Below are 21,581 nucleotides of genomic sequence, written 5' to 3'. Positions count from 1 at the left end.
GATCCCTTAATAGGTATCCCTTCTAGAATGTTGTTCTCCCATCTGATGGGAACCTCTAAGAAGCCATGGTCTCTTATAGTACATAATTAAGGTCATGCAGATATTTATTTTACTATGTCAACCTCATTAAAAAATGAAATAGGTCCCCATGAGGATAATTCTTTTACTCTGTCAACCTCATTAAAAAATCAAATAGGTTCCCATGAGGATAGTTCTTTTACTGTGTCAACCTTGTTAAAAAATGAAATAGGTCCCAATGAGGATAGTTCTTTTATATGTCATCCTCGTTAAAAAAGGAAATTGGTCCCCATCATGATTTTTCTTTTACTATGTCGACCTCGTTAAAAAATGAAATAGGTTCCCATGAGGATAGCTCTTTTAGCATGTCAACCTCGTTAAAAAATGAAATAGGTTCCCATTAGGATAGTTCTTTTACTTTTTCAACCTCCTTAAAAAATTAAATAGGTCCCTATGAGAATAGTTCCTTTACTTGTGTCAAGCTCAGTAAAAAATGAAGCAAGGTGTCATGAGAAGAGTTCCTTTACCTGTGTCAAGCTCGATAAAAAAATGAAACAAGGTGTCATGAGCATGGTTCTTTTCTTCTGTCAAGCTCATTAAAAACTGAAACAAATCCCCTTTCAATTTGAGTCTTTGATTAGATCTCATAATATCCCAGTGGAGTCTTTCACTTGATATCGTTAGTTAACCTTCATTCCATCCACTTGTTAGTAACCAGTAGTCTGCTTCAATGAATGATATGAATCTTGGGGGTCATGTACCTCAAATCGATTCATTATGTTGGGGGAATGCAAACTCATCTCAAACATAATTTATCATTGTTTCAAGCTTGTTTAAAAGTGAAACCAAACCCAAGAATAGTTTATTTCCATTTCAATCTTGTGTAAAAATGAAAGAAAATCCTAGCATAGTTTGTTTCCATTTCAAGCTTGTGTAAAAATGAAACCAAATCGAAGCATAGTTTGTTTCTATTTCAATCTTGTGTAAAAATGAAACCAAATCCAAGCATAGTTTTTTCTCATGTTTCAAGCTTGTGAAAAAATGAAACCATCTTTAGGTATACCCAAACATAGTTTCCCATGTTTCAAGCTTGTGTAAAAATGAAACCATTCCCATTTTACCTCTCGTGAATGTCATTTTTATCAACCTACATTCCATTGTCACCATCTCTTTGGTATATCATACACTTTCAGTTGGTTGTTTTACCCTTGCCTGAGGAACATCTACAATGAGTGGTCTTATTAGCCAGCCTCTTCACCTTTACCTGTTTTGAGAGGTTCCATCATGACCAGAATGGGTTTTTCTCCTTTTATACCACATGTTCCTCCATGTGGAGTCCTCTTTCAGCGCTTTTCAAACTCCAAAAATATGAAAATATTTTCGAGCACCTGTCGTTTTGAACTCGTAAAAGAAAATGAAAAGATGTTTACTTAGTATAAGTTTAACCCTTTTCCGGACTAAGATAGACTATCTACGAAAAAGGAATACCTTAGTAGAACATGACTAAGAGGTTCTCTTGAATATTTTTTTCTACCTCTTGGAATTTGAGAGGCTATCTACAAAAAGGGACCTCTCGATTTTTCTTTTTGCCTCCTTTTCAAACTTTCTAAACATGAGAAAGATGTCGAGTTACCCCTCTTTCAGACTCGTAAAAATGAAATGACGAAGGACTTGTCACCATGACGAGACTGAGCTACTCGTTCCTATGGATTGCTAAACTTACTAGGATGGATTCATTTGAAGAATGAACTTATATGAAAAGCATATGATATCCTCTTCAAGCTTGTGATTAAAAATAAAGAGGTGCTAGCTAGAAAAAGCGGTGGGAAAATGGAAGTAAACATATATCTTGTATCATGTATGAAAGGCAACATGTCGCTCCTGACCATGACACTTATTTGTATCTTGTGTCAGGTTTGGTTTATCCTCACATCGTCACTTACCTTCCTGGTTTTTGCGAAATTTGTTTGCGTCTCATTTGATTATATTGTCACCATGACCTCTGATCCTATTTTGAGACAAATGCTATCAAACTCTGGAGTCATGTCACCAATATGTTGAAGAGAAGCTTCATCTACAAATTCAAATCTCTTATATCCCATTTTACCTTCTTTACTACAATCCTGAATCAGTCTCATCAAATTTACAAAGTCCTTTGTTTCGTGTCAATGATATGGGAATCATTATGGCCCTCCTTCGACAGATCACTTCCTGTCGACTCCAACTCATTTTCTAGGAAGATGATATCGAAACTCCCTTTCAGTACCTCGGATCTCGCATGCCTTAAAAGCAGGTTCTTCATATTCAATGATAGGATCACATCATTGGCCCTCGATCGGATGATTATGTGAGTGCTTGATGTCAGCTTCCTTATTCACACTCATGGATTATGATGTTGTACCTTGAGATCCATTGTCACTATTGGTAGTTTCTCTTGTACCTATTAATGGTTTACATCATTGACAAGTAATTAGGTGGTTTCCACCATGTTCGACTCTGACACGTTGATTCACATGGTTAGATTCGTACTTTGCTTGGATTGGGACAGAGATGAAGACTATGGATTTCATCTAATAAATCCAGGATGTGTGGTGTTCTTTAGTATTCATGATTGTGTACATGATCGTTTCTAGTGGGATGGCTACGTCAATGTCGTGGATCCATACATATGATCCTTTCTAGTAGGATGGCTACATCCATGTCATGGATCCATACATATGATCCTTTCTAGTCAGATGGTTATGTCCATGCTGTGGATCCATACACATGATCCTTTCTAGTCAGATGGTTGCACCCATGGCATTGGTTTGTGTATTTTTAAATGCCTACTGAGACATGTCATATATGTTGTATTATGTTTGATTTGTAGGTCTCCTCAGGGTAGTTTTCGAAAGCCCTTGCCTTGACTTGTAAAGCACTTCAGCCATCACTTCTTGCTTTGACTTCATGCTTTAAGGGACATCTGTTATACAGTATCTTTTCGCACTCCCTATCTCATACCCTAAGCTATTGAACTTTGTCCAAAATGGCGCAAAGCAACAAAAGGTATTAATGAATTTACCATGAAAAACATTGATCACAACTTCCCTGAAGAAGAGAAGAAGAAATACCTTGAAGTAATTATGGAAGAGCTTGTCGAAAAACCCTATTTGCAAGCTCAACACTACTTCTAGTAGGAAAAACCATGTTGGTACCCTTTATTCTAACTAGTGACTAGCGTTGGTAGCATTACTTTGGATAGGAAAATTTGCACTCATTCTCTTTAGGAAGTTTCTCCAAAAATGAAGCAAAAGCTTATCTTACTAGAAGCCTCGAGAACGACAAGTTGGTTATTGTTGAATAAGGATATGGTCAAGTTCTCCCGTTTTGATTCCTTGATCCTACCTTTAGGGATCTTCCCCTTAAGATATGGACCTTCTTCCCCCTTTTGTGGAACCCTAAATCCCTCTCCATCCCTATAAATTCATTCCCTTACACCCTCAAATGGTGGGTTAGACTAGATTGGTCATGCTGCTGCTAAATTGTGCCTAATTGCTACTAGTTTATGAAGGAGAAAGGAGAGCTTTAAAAGTCCTGGTTTGGACTTGGAAACCCTCCCAAAGGAGGCTTCAAATATCAAGGTAGTGGTTATATGCTTCCCTCTTGTGTTTATTATTAATACAATGCATGTTTACTTTCCATAAGTGTGTAAATGACTACTTTCTTAGTATGATGCTCCTTCATCTATCATATGGTTTAAATTAGAATGCAATATGTTATGTTTTCCTTTGTTGTATTTGTTTGATCTCTCTTGCAGGTATTCATTCACAACAAAATAGCGAGGATCGAGCTTGGAAGTGAGGAGATTGAGATTAACATTGAAAAGCAACCGCATAGCAACGCAATAGGGAATTTTTCCTCTCTCATGTAATTCTAATTTAAACTACGAGAGTTTTTCATGTATGTGTTTTGATTGTTACTAGATCCACTGATCGAACTAGAGGGATCTCTTCTATCCACAGAAGAGATTGCCTAGATAATAGTTTAAACGAAGGAATGTTAGGTCAACCTTCACTCGGTAATGAGACATTATGTTACTGTCAATAATCGTAGTTTTTGTAGCCCATGGTATTGGTATCCTATGGCTTTGTGCCTTTAGATTTTGATGTAATAAATTTTTTAAAGGGATTGGAATACTCCTTTAAAGGTAATCACATAGAGTATTTTTCTACCATAATCAACCATTAGTAAAAGTAAGAAATTAGAGAATGAATTACAAATATTATATCTTAGTATTTAAATTAAAATATAAACATTGTATAACACATTAACCATACAAACATCATTGAAAATAAAGAATGGGTATGATCTTCACTATGTGTGTAAGCCCTCGTTAAGAATTTTAACAATATATCGAGTATTTCGCATCATCAACCATCAAGCATTTATTAAGAAAGTCATGCATATGTCTAACTACAAGTAAATATCAAGAAATAAACTATATTAGGGATCAGGAGTCAAAAACCCCAACTCCTAACTATTATCTAAATGGAACATAATATCTAAAAAGAAGCCAAATGTCATTACTTTCAAAATATGGAACTATCACGATGTAAATATGGGGAACCTGTCACGTGTCATCAATATATAATTCATCATAGCCAATCACCAAATTTCGCTGGTAATTAAGAAACACTCAACCATTATTCGTTAAGGGATGATATTCTAAAGAATTCATTAAAATGTTTTTTTCCCGTAAGAAAAAAGTCGTAATTTTATTCATATTGATAAAATTACATTTTGTAGATGCCATAGGCATATGCAGATGGCTGTTCCTATAATGTTAGGCAGCAAAAACAGAGAAATAACACAAAATAGCAGATGACTGTTCCTGTAATGACAGGAAACAACAAAAATAGAATATCAGAAAAAAAAGAGTTCCAACAAGCCTAAACTTTCCTTCCCTTCTTCTTCTCCACCCGCCGCCATCCTCCAGAGTCAGGTGTGGGTGTAATATTAGCTAGCTAGTTTTCCATTGGGATCAGTTGAAGTTCTTTGTCAGATTCCGAGCCTTCTGAGCCATGAGTTTGTTTGATGCCACTTAATTCCATTTGTAAGTCTTGATGCAGATCTGGAATGTGCGACCCCAAATGAGTAGCTGGGGTATTAACTTCCTGAGGTTGTTTCTGGCTCATTTGGGAGTCTGGTTCTGTCTGGTTCTCTGTATGTTCCACATTGATGTCTTCTTCTTCCAATGGGTCGATGTGGTGCCAGCCTTTGGGATTTTTTTGTTGTTTCTTGGTTCTCCTGAGGTCCTTTAGTGCAAATGGGCAATCATATTGAAGGTGACCTATTTGCATGCAGCTTCTGCACCAAAACACTGTGTTCTCATAGTCAAGCTGCTGTATCCATTGGGTATTATTGAAGTTCAGTGTGATGTGGTCAGGTAGTCCCTGACTCAAGTCCACTTCTACACATATTCTGGAAAATGTAAATATTCCCCTAATAGCTCTGTCTTGATCCATTTTTAGGAATTTCCCAAGGGAATTTCCAATGGCCATTAATACTTTGTGATGCCAAAAATGTAGTGGGAGCCCATGTAGCCTTACCCAAACAGGCATTGTTGAGACTATCATTGTATTGGCGTCGAAATCAGAAAACCAGGGGGTGATAAAGAGGCCAACACTGCCCCAAAACCAAGGCCCCTGATTGATAATGTTGTCTCTCTCTTGTTCTGTGTTAAATCTAACTATGAAAAACCCTTTGGGGCATAGGTAAATTTCACAGTTAGATGTCCATGTCGAAAAGATCCATTGATGTAGGGCATCTGATTTTGGGTAGAAACCATTAAATCTAGAAATAACTGCGTTCTTAGTTAAATCGGTGTCTAAACTAGTTACCTCTTGCATAGATACTTGTAGAGATGGTGATTCTGACTTTTGATCAACAATGTAGGGTCCTGGTAACTCTGATGGCAGAGTTGCTTTATTTTTCATTTTCTCCTTCCCTTTTACTGCGTCCCGAAAGGAACCTGTATTTTTAGAGCTAGTTCCAGTGCTTCCTCCACGTAGTCGGAGAGTTAGGATAATGGTTGAATCTTTTGCTATGCCATAGTGCTGGAGGGTTTTGTTGTCCTGCATACTGTACCCTGAGTAAATGAGATTTTGAAAGCGTGCAGGGGTTCGAAGGCGATCCTGGATTTCCTTTTTTAATGCATGGATGCTCATTGCCTTACTGAGCCGCATACAAAAGTGTTTTCCCTCAACCACTTTGATAAAAATCTGAATCAGATTTGCTTCCGTGCTGGGTAGATTGGTCTTGTGGAGCGCTCGCTGTACCAGATCAGCGTCCATGTGAAGTGGATGGATCTTGTTGAACCCTTGCTTTGTTGGATCTGGCCGTCTGGGAGGTCCTTTTGCATAAATGTCTACCAAAGCATTCCCTACAAATATATCACATTCAAACCCCCTTTTAAGCAAAAAGTCATGAATCTCCTTACCCTATTGCAGAGCCCCTTGGACTGCGCACGCTGAAATAACGGTTGCCATGATCACCGAATTGGGTTCGACACATTCCTTCTGTATTCCATAAAAAAGCTTCCAGGCCTCATCAATCTGCCCACTCTGAATATACCCTGTAATTAACGCTGTCCATGAGGCAACATCTTTTTCAGGCATTTTTTCAAACACTTGGCGTGCATCCTCGATGAGGCCACATTTACCATTCATGTCTAATAGGCCATTTGCCACAACAACATTGGACTCAAACCCTGATCTGGCAATACAATCGTGCACTTCAATCCCTTGCTGTAGAGCGAAGAGCTCCGTGCACACTTTCAGAACGAAGGGAAATGTGAAAATATCTGGAGTCACGCCTTCCTGTTGCATCTTATCATAAAGCTCCAGGGCCTCGCCACAATATCCATGCTTAACATATCCTTTGATCAGGGCATTGCAGGCATAAACATTCAGCTTCGGTATCCTCTGGTACGCAATCTCGGCATCCCTGAAAGAACCCCATATGGCATACAAATTTACGAGCTTCGTGCCTAAAATGAGTGTCTGCTTCATTCCAGTTATGAGTATTCGGGTATGCGATTTCTTGCCATCTGCCAGAGTTCTGGTATTGGCACAGTCCTGTAAGAGAGAAGCGCAGGTGCCGTGGTCCATTGAAAAGTCCTGCTCCTGTAGCGATCCTCCCATTAGCACTTAGAATTCATTAAAATGTTGAATAAGCGTTATTTGCAATTATCAATAAAAATATAATAATCCATAATTACGCCGTAAGGCGTTCCCCTCTAGGAAGAACTCCCTTATATGCAACCGTGTCTTATTTTCGACCATTGATCTGATGTGTTAGACGATTAAAAGAGATTGTGCCGTTGGATCAGTTGGAATTTTAATCAGCACTGGTTGAACTCCCTGTTTATCTCATGCTGGAGAGATTACCCGCTCGAAACCCTTCGCAGTCAGTAGTGATGGCTTCGCTGAGTTTCGATTTCCTTGGCATTTCCCACTGCCTACACTTTCTGTTTTGTCTCTCCATTTTCTTCAGAGATTCATTGTCTTGTGTCCCGTTTTCATCATGGCGAGGCGGTTTCTATCTGCGAGCACATTATCTTCTCTGCTCTCTAACATCAGAATTTCTCATGCTCGGTATGCACTTTTCCATATTCTTTCCGGGAGTAACCAAAATGAAGTCTATATTGCATTATTTTTCCGTTAAAATTTTGTTGGGTGAAATTAGGGCCAGTAGCACTAGGGTTTTGTATTCTACACCGCCACAGAAAAATGAGCCTTAGATGTTGTTTGTTCTTTGTGTTTTGCAGGCAATACACGGCAGCGGCGGCCGAAGCGATGAGATCGAGCGGAGCGGCGGGGCGGGAATTTCCAGAGGTTAGCAAGGCAGGCAGAGGTGGAGGGAATAACAAGGGAACGGTGTTCTGGAGGAGGGATCCGGCCACGGGGAACTGGATTCTGGAGGATCACTTCGGTGAGACCGACACTGCAGAGCTGAGGCAGAAGCTGCTCTCCTCCAGAAAATAAGAAAATAGAAGAATAGTTTAGTATTAACATCAGGGATTCCCTTGCCGAAGACAGAGCGGATGTAGGATGGGGCAAGGGACATCTTCTGAGATTTCTTGCGTTGTTCCTCACCGTTCATGCGACTGTACACGGTTTCCAGATAAACTAAAATATATATATTATATTTTTGATCCGAAGTTGTTCTCCAGTACCATTATTTTAAGCAAACGAATAATTGTGATTGCTTCTTCGCCCGCACTGTCACAGATCCATTTTACGCCAGATTGCCACAGATCCAGTTTACGCCAGATTGCCAGATGGATGCTTTTAAGTTATGAGGTTGGGATGAAATGGATCTTTGAATTTGACATACTGTTTTATTATTAAATTTTTTGTCCGAGTGCAAAGATCTGCGGGCCATCTGCGTGCCCTGAGCGGAATTTTGGATTCCCTCAAATCTGAGGGTTTTGTTTTGCCATTCAGTACCCGCAAACAACTTTGCTCTCAGCTGCTCCGCCGAGCCCTTAATGCCAATTCCGTTGTCGAGGCCCAGAGTTTGGTGGATTACGCCAAATGCATTGTAGATTTCAGTTTTCATGCCCTAAGCAATGTTCGAATTAGGGTTTGGCAAATCCTCGAATGAGAAGATGCTTTATGTTGTGGAGGAGAAGATTTGCAGCTCCATTTTCGATCAAGATCGTCTTTTATAGGTATTTAATTTACCTCATTTAAGGTTCAGGATTGAATTTTAAAGTTCAGTAGAGATCGACCAGGTTGGTGATTCATATCTTAGAATTTAAACTGCAACGATAGGTTGGGGTTCATGATTTCGGTTTTAAGGATCCATTAACATTGTGTTTAGAGTATAAATGATGTATTTTAAAATGCATATCTGACTTAGGAGTCTAGGGTTTAGACTTGAGAACGTCAACAACAAACGGCTCCGTTCTAGAGTGCAGGTTTTAGATTTTATAATTCGAAGGTAGCCGAGTGTTAACGTTTAGGATTTATTATTAAAAATGGGGGTTTAGGGTTTAGCGTTTAACGTTTATGTTCAGAAGTTAATGGTTATTTCATTTTGGTGAATTTTAGTATGTGCTGGAGAAAGAGGCAAAGGAGGAGGAGGAAGCTTTGATGAAGTCTAGACTAGCAATTTATCTTGGAAATGGATTGCAATCTAAAGATTCAGAGACCAGGTTGTTGGCACTTAAATTGGCATGCTCCTGCTGCTTCAATTCCAGACTCATTTTTTTCAGGCTTCTACCTATATTTGAGACGGCACTCTATCATGAGGATTGTTCCATGCGTGAATACGTGCTGGCATGTCTGATGGATTTGATCTTTATCCACCATTCAACTATTCGTTTACAAACTGTCTTCCATTTTATTTCCCCCTTCCTGTATGCTCCAACACCTACCCTTCAGCTTGCGGCTGTTATTGGTTGCGGTAAGTTCTGTTCATATGTGTCTAGAATACATTTGTTTTGATGCCACATTTTTGTGCCTCTTTCTTCTACATACTTATTTAGTTTTTTTGGGTTTGATAGCCTAGGTATAGGATCTGCTTTGGCATCCTACTTGTTTTTATACTGATGTGCTTTTAAAGTCCGATTTACCTGCTTTTATGTTCATTAGTTTCAGATTAATAAAATTATCAAATCTTATCTTTTCCCTCACGTTAGAATTTTGGTGAATTTCATTTAGTTATAATTTTGATGAAATTGATAGTGTTCATAATATTTCCAGGGCGCCTTCTCCTGTACGATTGCTTCCCAGACGAAACAGAGTGCTTATTGAGTATAATGCTTCAGCGCCATGTTTATAGGCTCCCGGATTACTGTTCCCTGTGAGTATCTCCACTCTTAATTGAGAGCCACGAGAAATTGTTTGTCAACTTTGGATTCCTATCTGAGTGAAATCTGTTATGCATTAGCACAAGTGCTAAGAATGAAGAGTAGACTGACAAAATAGTCAGCCTGCAAGCATGGAACAATTTCAACCAGTAGGTTTTTACTATTTCATTCATTTGACAGCTTGAGAATGGGCACCATACTGTAATCGGTAATAGGGCCTTGGAAGGGTATTAAAGGTGACAGATGCCACAACCAAGTATACTGATAAAATCCTTGATGTATCTCGGGGCACTATGTACATTATCTGTATCTTCATATAGGTACAAAGGATTGCATTTGCACCATTTTCAAATTGTTTTATATTTTAGACCCGGTGCCATCTGAGAAATGGACCAAGCTGAGTATCATGATGTATATTTTGTATAACTACGACACATTTGGTGTGGGACTGGCTCTCTTTCCCAAGGGTAATAATCAAATTGTAAATCTCTCATTGCAGAAAGTTTAAAGCCCTGGTTGCCCTTGTGTTGCACACAGATAGGGCACTCCTCAGACAATTTAATTACCTGCACCAACAGAATTCACAGAAATGGCAGCCTGAATCAGTTATATATGTTCTTTCAAAAATATATGGATTTAATAATGCAAATGAGTGCTTGGTTTATCTCACCTTTGGCACACATTTGAAACAAAATAAGTGGCTACATGCTAATTGCTTCGGCTCCACAACAGCATCTGCACATAGATTTATGGGTAGAAGTTTCAGATTTTGTTGTCTGTTGTTAGAATACAGATAAATCATTGAAATAACAATGTAAAAAAAACGAATATTCTAAGTACCCAGGCATATAGAACAAGTAAGTTCCTTATCGATAGCAGATTTTGATGATGCTTGTGTTAAAACTTTGGAAATAGTGGGCATGTTCCCCATTGTTTACTCTGTAGTATATAATACTGTTTTAATACCATTGGATCCATTAAGATTTGAAAATGGACTCTCTGGAAGGTTATGTCCATAGCTGTTGCAAGGAAAGAAACTCACTGATCATTACCTTTTTATAATAATCACCAAAACAAAACAAAGTAGCTTCTATTCAACTACTTCTAGGAACCCATTATTGACAGCTTGTTTTCTAAGTAAATCTTTGTCATGTTCTTTATTTTACAGAACTGCAGACTGTGGATGATGGTCTCTACTTTTCTTGATCATCATTGTCCCGCTTAGGCTCATCTTCGTTATTCTCCAGTACCTCAAGCAGGTACCCAAGATGATCGGTTGAAGGAAACTTGTTGAGATCTGCATAAGAGGATGAATGAAATTACTTAAATGCAAAGTGACAGTCTCTAGAGAACATGTCTTGAATAAGTGGGTATCCTAGGTTTACCTTTTGATGCCTTGGATTCTATTTCAGACTGTGGGAATCCATTAGTGAATCTATTCTCGAGGGGGTGAGAAACAACAATAGGTAGTGATGTTGTAGGTACATTTGGGTAGTGTTGTTTCGAGCGCTGGCAGAATTTTCATCCTTTTTATATTCTCTCTTCATTTCCATCTAGAAATTATATGCATCTATTATATGTGTCATCTATTATATGTTATATTCAGATTGTCTGAATAATTCGTTATGTCTATAGATCTTGTTTTGTATGTCATACTCAACTCTGTCACGGTTTCTGGTTCCTTACCTGCATCCACATACCTGGTAGTAACTTTCTATTTTCCTTATATCTATCACAGTTTTCATTCATCAAGTTTAGATGCACTTCTACCGTTGAGCATGGGAAATGTTGTAATATAATTACATTTTCATGTGTTTGAAAAACACTTAAAAGTGACATTTCCAAGGGTTTAGTAAAATTATCGGTTGAACCAACATTAGTTCCCAGAGTTATGTTGTTAGATAAACTTATTATCGGTTGAACCAACATTAGTTCCCAGAGTTATGTTGTTAGATAAACTTATTATCGGTTGAACCAACATTAGTTCCAAGAGTTATATGTTCTTAGATAAACTTGATTATGTGATGGAATGGAATTGAGATTGTGTTAACGGTTGTGGATTTTGGGTATAGGTATCGCTGACCCATGGTAATAAGCTCATGGTATTATATGTAGTTGAAGTCATTAAAAGGCTAGAGGATTCTTCATTATAGTGAGTTATGGTTGAGCGGTGAAAGCTCAGAGTGTTTCCCAGCATGGCTGTGTTTTAGCCAAAGACAATAATAGATCTATTATTGACTGGTTTTTCTGCAATTAAGATTTTCTAAGATAAATCATGGTACACATAGTTTGAATATTTGTTGCTTAATTATTATATTTACTTCTCTCTATTGTTCTGAATCCTAACCTAAGTTAGATTCATCCATTAAACCATCTACCTATAAGTCACATATTGAACCATTCCTATTTTGCAAAGCAATATATAAACAAATCCATTGAAAGGCAATTGCATTTTCACCATTCTATATTGTACTATCTTTTCAAAATTTTCCTTCGGTCTTGATACTCAATTACTGCAACACAGCAGGATCTACAAGAAACAGTCTATTATCACACACAAGAAATTGCCTATTGTCGCAAGAAATTTACAAGAAAGAGTTTTTTTGCAGGGTGGAATCAAAGAATAAAATAATGAGAATTCTTTAAGCCAATATTTCAAAAACAAAGCTTCTACTTTTATAGGAAAAGAGTAACTAATCCATTCCCTGTGTATCGTCAAATTTGAACTATTTACCTTTTGTACAGCAATGTGAACAAGTAGATGTAAAGGCAATTGCATTTTCACCCAAGATTTTTGTATTGTATCATCTCTTTAAAAATTCCCATTGGTCTCATTACTTCCATTAATGTATTCCAGTTGTATTTTCAATAAACAGTGCATTTTCACATGCAAGAAACAACCCCATGCCAAGAAGTTTACAGGAATTTTATTTTTGCATGGCGGAATGAAAGGATAAAACCATGAGAATTCATTAAGCCAATATTTGAAGTCTAACTATACTTCCATTGGGAAAGAGTAAGTGATTGTTTACCCATTGGATGTGCTATATTAGAGATCTGGCGAAGTCCTTCAAGCACATCACATTCTCCCACATTTACAGAGAACAGGATATGGTGGCTGATCTACTATCGAAACGTGGCAGATCTATCATGCTGGCGAAATAAGCTACAATTATTTTGTTAATGGATCCATTTGTAACTCTGGATGTTTCAAATATAATGGTATACACTGCATTGTCTGTCTGCCCTTCTAAAGCAGAGACAGAGTATCATCATCGCTGAAATAAACAAGGAAAGATGTTCATCGGGTTTTTTATTGAGTTGAGAGGTTTTGTAATTCTGTCTTTCTTTTATCAAAATTGAGATTTTGCTAATGTAAACCCAAATTTATCATGTAAGCCCAGCCTTAAGCAGATTAGAGCTCTATGCATAGAGCAGCAGTTGTATTACTGTGTCATTTTGGATTTCAGAAGGGTGAATATTGTAACTATTTTTTCTTATTATAATGAAAGACAACCTGTTTTTTCTTTTGTGAAAATAGGTAATTGTTTCCCATCTGGGATTGGGTATTATAGAAATGTATGCGCGGCAGATGAAACACAAAATTCTGTTGTGTACAGTGGTGATTTCAAACGGGAAAAACGATATTTGATGCATTGCAGTGCCTTAGCCCAAATTATAGTATAGGTATTTCGTCAAACACTTTGTGCACAACCTCAAACAAAGGCAAATTGCTTCGTTTAAGCGTGTGCTTCACAAGGGTTTTCACACCGCCATTGAACCCATTATGGGTACCATTTTAAAGTTCACAATCAACATAATGAGCATACATTGTACCTTAGGCAAAACTAGAGTTAATCAGCAAAAACTTAACACCGACAAAGCAAACAGAAACAAACTTGTTTCAGGAATTTCTCCAAAAATCTAGGCTGAGAAATTTATACGAACACGGGGTAATGCAGTAGAATGAATACAAGAAAAGGTTCATTTAACGGCCATCAAAACGGTTCCATTCAATTCCATCATTAATTCAGTACGCGACAACAAAATAATGAGGACGATTTTTTTGGTAGAACACTCCATTAATGAGAAACTATATTTAGCTAGCATTACCAGTCAACTAATTTTCAAATCAACTGAAAATGAGGTCAGTCGCCATTGTTGGTTTCTTTTGAGCATGCCAAATAGCTTGACTAAAACGCGTTCCTCACTTCTAACGCGTTTAATATGGCTGAAATATTCATATTAACTAGCAAGCTCAAGCCAATTCATTTTGCTTCAAAATATATTTTCCAGCTGCCAAATATATAGAAAGTAAATGAAGAATGTAACTACACAGGCACTCACACAACCCATACCAAATGGATTTGCATGACAGAAAATTCACTGAACTCCGCAAAACACTTCGAAAACAGAATTTAATAATTCATACAGGCAATTTGTTTTAGCACAAGTGCTAAGAATGAAGAGTAGACTGACAAAATAGTCAGCCTGCAAGCATGGAACAATTTCAACCAGTAGGTTTTTACTATTTCATTCATTTGACAGCTTGAGAATGGGCACCATACTGTAATCGGTAATAGGGCCTTGGAAGGGTATTAAAGGTGACAGATGCCACAACCAAGTATACTGATAAAATCCTTGATGTATCTCGGGGCACTGTGTACATTATCTGTATCTTCATATAGGTACAAAGGATTGCATTTGCACCATTTTCAAATTGTTTTATATTTTAGACCCGGTGCCATCTGAGAAATGGACCAAGCTGAGTATCATGATGTATATTTTGTATAACTACGACACATTTGGTGTGGGACTGGCTCTCTTTCCCAAGGGTAATAATCAAATTGTAAATCTCTCATTGCAGAAAGTTTAAAGCCCTGGTTGCCCTTGTGTTGCACACAGATAGGGCACTCCTCAGACAATTTAATTACCTGCACCAACAGAATTCACAGAAATGGCAGCCTGAATCAGTTATATATGTTCTTTCAAAAATATATGGATTTAATAATGCAAATGAGTGCTTGGTTTATCTCACCTTTGGCACACATTTGAAACAAAATAAGTGGCTACATGCTAATTGCTTCGGCTCCACAACGGCATCTGCACATAGATTTATGGGTAGAAGTTTCAGATTTTGTTGTCTGTTGTTAGAATACAGATAAATCATTGAAATAACAATGTAAAAAAAACGAATATTCTAAGTACCCAGGCATATAGAACAAGTAAGTTCCTTATCGATAGCAGATTTTGATGATGCTTGTGTTAAAACTTTGGAAATAGTGGGCATGTTCCCCATTGTTTACTCTGTAGTATATAATACTGTTTTAATACCATTGGATCCATTAAGATTTGAAAATGGACTCTCTGGAAGGTTATGTCCATAGCTGTTGCAAGGAAAGAAACTCACTAATCATTACCTTTTTATAATAATCACCAAAACAAAACAAAGTAGCTTCTATTCAACTACTTCCAGGAACCCATTATTGACAGCTTGTTTTCTAAGTAAATCTTTGTCATGTTCTTTATTTTACAGAACTGCAGACTGTGGATGATGGTCTCTACTTTTCTTGATCATCATTGTCCCGCTTAGGCTCATCTTCGTTATTCTCCAGTACCTCAAGCAGGTACCCAAGATGATCGGTTGAAGGAAACTTGTTGAGATCTGCATAAGAGGATGAATGAAATTACTTAAATGCAAAGTGACAGTCTCTAGAGAACATGTCTTGAATAAGTGGGTATCCTAGGTTTACCTTTTGATGCCTTGGATTCTATTTCAGACTGTGGGAATCCATTAGTGAATCTATTCTCGAGGGGGTGAGAAACAACAATAGGTAGTGATGTTGTAGGTACATTTGGGTAGTGTTGTTTCGAGCGCTGGCAGAATTTTCATCCTTTTTATATTCTCTCTTCATTTCCATCTAGAAATTATATGCATCTATTATATGTGTCATCTATTATATGTTATATTCAGATTGTCTGAATAATTCGTTATGTCTATAGATCTTGTTTTGTATGTCATACTCAACTCTGTCACGGTTTCTGGTTCCTTACCTGCATCCACATACCTGGTAGTAACTTTCTATTTTCCTTATATCTATCACAGTTTTCATTCATCAAGTTTAGATGCACTTCTACCGTTGAGCATGGGAAATGTTGTAATATAATTACATTTTCATGTGTTTGAAAAACACTTAAAAGTGACATTTCCAAGGGTTTAGTAAAATTATCGGTTGAACCAACATTAGTTCCCAGAGTTATGTTGTTAGATAAACTTATTATCAGTTGAACCAACATTAGTTCCCAGAGTTATGTTGTTAGATAAACTTATTATCGGTTGAACCAACATTAGTTCCAAGAGTTATATGTTCTTAGATAAACTTGATTATGTGATGGAATGGAATTGAGATTGTGTTAACGGTTGTGGATTTTGGGTATAGGTATCGTTGACCCATGGTAATAAGGTCATGGTATTATATGTAGTTGAAGTCATTAAAAGGCTAGAGGATTCTTCATTATAGTGAGTTATGGTTGAGCGGTGAAAGCTCAGAGTGTTTCCCAGCATGGCTGTGTTTTAGCCAAAGACAATAATAGATCTATTATTGACTGGTTTTTCTGCAATTAAGATTTTCTAAGATAAATCATGGTACACATAGTTTGAATATTTGTTGCTTAATTATTATATTTACTTCTCTCTATTGTTCTGAATCCTAACCTAAGTTAGATTCATCCATTAAACCATCTACCTATAAGTCACATATTGAACCATTCCTATTTTGCAAAGCAATATATAAACAAATCCATTGAAAGGCAATTGCATTTTCACCATTCTATATTGTACTATCTTTTCAAAATTTTCCTTCGGTCTTGATACTCAATTACTGCAACACAGCAGGATCTACAAGAAACAGTCTATTATCACACACAAGAAATTGCCTATTGTCGCAAGAAATTTACAGGAAAGAGTTTTTTTGCAAGGCGGAATCAAAGAATAAAATAATGAGAATTCTTTAAGCCAATATTTCAAAAACAAAGCTTCTACTTTTATAGGAAAAGAGCAACTAATCCATTCCCTGTGTATCGTCAAATTTGAACTATTTACCTTTTGTACAGCAATGTGAACAAGTAGATGTAAAGGCAATTGCATTTTCACCCAAGATTTTTGTATTGTATCATCTCTTTAAAAATTCCCATTGGTCTCGTTACTTCCATTAATGTATTCCAGTTGTATTTTCAATAAACAGTGCATTTTCACATGCAAGAAACAACCCCATGCCAAGAAGTTTACAGGAATTTTATTTTTGCATGGCGGAATGAAAGGATAAAACCATGAGAATTCATTAAGCCAATATTTGAAGTCTAACTATACTTCCATTGGGAAAGAGTAAGTGATTTTTTACCCATTGGATGTGCTATATTAGAGATCTGGCGAAGTCCTTCAAGCACATCACATTCTCCCACATTTACAGAGAGCAGAATATGGTGGCTGATCTACTATCGAAACGTGGCAGATCTATCATGCTGGCGAAATAAGCTACAATTATTTTGTTAATGGATCCATTTGTAGCTCTGGATGTTTCAAATATAATGGTATACACTGCATTGTCTGTCTGCCCTTCTAAAGCAGAGACAGAGTATCATCATCGCTGAAATAAACAAGGAAAGATGTTCATCGGGTTTTTTATTGAGTTGAGAGGTTTTGTAATTCTGTCTTTCTTTTATCAAAATTGAGATTTTGCTAATGTAAACCCAAATTTATCATGTAAGCCCAGCCTTAAGCAGATTAGAGCTCTATGCATAGAGCAGCAGTTGTAGTACTGTGTCATTTTGGATTTCAGAAGGGTGAATATTGTAACTATTTTTTCTTATTATAATGAAAGACAGCCTGTTTTTTCTTTTGTGAAAATAGGTAATTGTTTACCCATCTGGGATTGGGTATTATAGAAATGTATGCGCGGCAGATGCAACACAAAATTCTGTTGTGTACAGTGGTGATTTCAAACGGGAAAAGCGATATTTGATGCATTGCAGTGCCTTAGCCCAAATTATAGTATAGGTATTTCGTCAAACACTTTGTGCACAACCTCAAACAAAGGCAAATTGCTTCGTTTAAGCGTGTGCTTCACAAGGGTTTTCACACCGCCATTGAACCCATTATGGGTACCATTTTAAAGTTCACAATCAACATAATGAGCATACATTGTACCTTAGGCAAAACTAGAGTTAATCAGCAAAAACTTAACACCGACAAAGCAAACAGAAACAAACTTGTTTCAGGAATTTCTCCAAAAATCTAGGCTGAGAAATTTATACGAACACGGGGTAATGCAGTAGAATGAATACAAGAAAAGGTTCATTTAACGGCCATCAAAACGGTTCCATTCAATTCCATCATTAATTCAGTACGCGACAACAAAATAATGAGGACGATTTTTTTGGTAGAACACTCCATTAATGAGAAACTATATTTAGCTAGCATTACCAGTCAACTAATTTTCAAATCAACTGAAAATGAGGTCAGTCGCCATTGTTGGTTTCTTTTGAGCATGCCAAATAGCTTGACTAAAACGCGTTCCTCACTTCTAACGCGTTTAATATGGCTGAAATATTCATATTAACTAGCAAGCTCAAGCCAATTCATTTTGCTTCAAAATATATTTTCCAGCTGCCAAATATATAGAAAGTAAATGAAGAATGTAACTACACAGGCACTCACACAACCCATACCAAATGGATTTGCATGACAGAAAATTCACTGAACTCCGCAAAACACTTCGAAAACAGAATTTAATAATTCATACAGGCAATTTGTTTTGCTATTTCTCCAGTCAAATTAATCTTCCACATAAAATAATTCATTTCCCAATTTACAATAACAATTCAAGCAATACAAAACCAATATGTGCATCGATTTGTTTTCATAAATCGATTTTCGCATTTATTTGGTTGACGTGTAAGTTCAAACAGTGTGCATACATACTCATTTATGTAAATGGATGTGACCATTTTGTTGAAGCATAAATTCAAATGGTCTGCATACATCCTCACGGTGGCTGAAATTAACCATTGTATACCCGAAAACATATGCCTAAGAGCCAGCATATCTGCTTTCGCTCCAATATCAAGAGAGTATATAGCTTTCCTAAGAATCACTATCCTAGCTGAAATCTGGATTCAAATCAGCTTTGGTTTCCCCAAATAAAGTGGCTTACCTTTGCATTAAACTGACTTTGTGAAATTTCAAACAATGGATAAATGTTAATGTAAGAACGTGAACTTATTCTTCCTCATTGTTTGTCTGTAACTTATTATTGCAGACTTTGAAATTACTACGAGGAGAAGGAGATGACCTACCTTATTGGACCAAGAGGTAATTGACAATGTCCATGGAATTAGATGAATTGATTGAGGATGAGTCTGGAGAAAACTGTGGGAGTTGTGACATCCAAACTCATCTATCACTTGCAATGCTTGGAGTTGATGATGATTTGGTATCAAACAGTTGTCTAGATCAAAGTGTAAATCTTGCACATGAGAGTAGAACATTGGAAGATTATTTCTATGGACATTATAGCCGTTCAACAAGCTTTGATTGATTTAAATCTACTTCTCTGAGCTTCATAATGTTTCTTACTCCTTGCTTCTGTAAAAGCTTAAATATTTTATACTTAGTGTATTACTGTGAGCCAATGCCACTACTTAGCTATGTTCAATTTCAATCACTCTCCATATTGGTTGAAGCTGCGTCTGAAGTTGAGTGGAGTCCATGTAAAGTCCCTTGCCAATTCCTTGTATAAATGTGAAAGCCATTAGTGGTCACTCGTTTTGGTGACCCACTGGTGCTCACTAGAGCTGAAAATTTTTCTTGTCCTTGCCTTTGGAGCAATTGTATGTATGTGGAAGGAAAAGCAATTATGATATCGCTATTGATATGCCAAACCATTGTTATGTACTTTTTTGGGTTTGAAGATGTGTAACTTGTGGTTTAGCTTGGTACATTCTCTTGTATACCAGTTTACTTTGAATTTGTCAATATCATAAGCCCAATAGCGATTTAAGTGTATGTCTGCATGGCAGAACTGCATTGCAGTTGAACTTTTTCTAAAATTAAGTTGTATTTAAAGAAATATGGTGTCTAAAAAGCATAGAACTCCAAACATCAAATCTCTTTGCTCCTTGTAGGCTTGAACCAACATCTCTTCTAGAGAAATTCAACAATTCTAATTTAATAATCCTATCGGCCTCTCTTTGTACCTTTTGAGACAATTGCTAGTTCTAGATGGGACATATAACTCCAATGTGCGTTGTCCTCGTTACAGAGAACACAAAAATATTAATGCAGGGTATAACAACTATACCACTAGCACTACAAATCATTTCTGCTCAAAAAGGGGGATTTAAATCATGCAGCAGCTTAAGAGGGGTAGGGTCTAGCTTAAGAGGGGCAGGGTCCAGTTTCAAAAATAGCCTTACAATTGGACTAATCAAAATAAAATCTGATTCGCTTCATAGGCGTAGAGTAAACAGGTACCAATGAGGTAACATGCAAGTGGACAATTAAATCATATTCAGCACAAGACCAGCCCTCGGCATACAATGCAATTGAAAGTCTTGTGTTATGAGCTCCGAACAAGATCACAAATGATATATTATTCACCAAATTTTAATCTTCCACAAAGAGACAGATTGATCCTCTCTGATTTGTCAAACAAATAAAAAAATACCAAAATTATGCATAGAATCATCTTTGAACTGTAAACACTACAATATATAGTAACCTGGGAAAGTGATGAAGCACTCAATACCATACAAAAATAAAATTCCTTAATAGAAGAAAACACCACTGACAATTGTGAAAAGCTGCCAAATGAACTTTGCCAATCTTTTAGATTTACAGAAACAAAGTCAAAAAACCTCTTCAAAGCTAAGTGCTTACTACCAGCCACATCCAATAGAAAAGGTTTTATGGGGCTTGATAAGATCAGAACTTGCTTGACCACGGTAAGATAAGCACCGTACCTACCTAATGTATAAAAGAAGACTGATAAGCTGGAGGAGGGGCAGGCAGTCTACTGCCAAAGTGATGGTTGCTGTAATTAGTAGAGGAATTGTAAGAATCGGAACCCAACAACGAAGGCCCCATGTTATCTGATGGATACATATATGGCCTTGAGAGCGAGACTGGAGTCCTATTTCCAACACCATAGCCTGCTCCATATAATCCTTGGTTTGATCTGTCATATGCATTTTGGCCCTGTAGGTTGTAGGATGTAACACCTGGAGCTGCACCAGAATATTGTACTCTATCCAAAGACCTATAAAAGCTTCTGTCTGCACCATTGGAAGAAGCATAAAGAGTCAGAGTTCTTTCATCTGCACTTAACGGAGGCATATATACACCAGCATTTCCTCCATTAGCACGAGGACGCTTAGGTTGAGACTTAACAGCACCTGCAGCCCTTTTTCTGTCAGCCTTAGCTTTCTCTAGCTGAGCTACACGCTTTTGAAGAGGATCTGGTGAGAACTGCGATTCAAGTTTGTGCTCCTCAATGCACTTTATAACAGCTCTGTAAGCAGAAAGCTCTTTTGTATTTACTTCATTATGTAGCAGCAAATAAAAATATCGGTCAAAAAAGGAACTTCCGATATAACCAACAATACTAAGCCAAAATGATCATCACATAACAAGACATTTTGTATAACAGTA

The 21,581-nt window shown here is 37.1% G+C and overlaps 2 protein-coding genes, 1 long non-coding RNA gene and 1 pseudogene across 8 annotated transcripts; 1 reads left to right on the top strand and 3 right to left on the bottom strand.

Moving 5' to 3' along the window:
- Positions 1 to 6,497: 6,497 nt before the first annotated feature.
- LOC149146003 (pentatricopeptide repeat-containing protein At4g08210-like) lies at positions 6,498 to 7,199 on the bottom strand. Its single transcript, XM_089452626.1, has one exon. The coding sequence runs from the start codon at positions 7,197 to 7,199 to the stop codon at positions 6,498 to 6,500; it is 702 nt and encodes a 233-aa protein (XP_089308752.1).
- Positions 7,200 to 7,342: 143 nt separating this feature from the next.
- LOC149146001 (uncharacterized) lies at positions 7,343 to 17,558 on the top strand. 6 transcript variants are annotated; one of them, XM_089450203.1, is made up of 4 exons: positions 8,039 to 8,731; positions 9,114 to 9,468; positions 9,768 to 9,867; positions 17,296 to 17,558. In XM_089450203.1, the coding sequence occupies exons 2-4, from the start codon at positions 9,156 to 9,158 to the stop codon at positions 17,405 to 17,407; spliced, it is 525 nt and encodes a 174-aa protein (XP_089306329.1). In that variant the 5' UTR covers positions 8,039 to 8,731; positions 9,114 to 9,155; the 3' UTR covers positions 17,408 to 17,558. The 6 variants fall into 6 exon arrangements, with proteins under 6 accessions (XP_089306333.1, XP_089306329.1, XP_089306328.1 ...); XM_089450202.1 differs by lacking the exon at positions 17,296 to 17,558 and adding an exon at positions 12,928 to 13,318; XM_089450205.1 differs by lacking the exon at positions 17,296 to 17,558 and adding an exon at positions 11,043 to 11,076.
- On the bottom strand, positions 14,714 to 15,701 carry LOC149146002 (uncharacterized). Its single transcript, XR_016265031.1, has 2 exons — positions 14,913 to 15,701; positions 14,714 to 14,808 (listed from the first exon to the last, which is right to left on the bottom strand). It is a non-coding gene; the product is annotated as an uncharacterized LOC149146002 (long non-coding RNA).
- A 3,162-nt stretch (positions 17,559 to 20,720) lies between the features above and the next one.
- The window catches only part of LOC149146000 (FRIGIDA-like protein 3), a 54,151-nt pseudogene continuing 53,290 nt past the window's right edge, over positions 20,721 to 21,581 (bottom strand).

Source organism: Pinus tabuliformis, chromosome X (assembly GCF_031772625.1).
Source record: "Pinus tabuliformis cultivar Carrire ecotype Pingquan chromosome X, CPIR1, whole genome shotgun sequence".
NCBI lineage: Eukaryota > Viridiplantae > Streptophyta > Pinopsida > Pinales > Pinaceae > Pinus > Pinus tabuliformis.
This window is presented reverse-complemented; position numbering and strand designations above follow the sequence as displayed.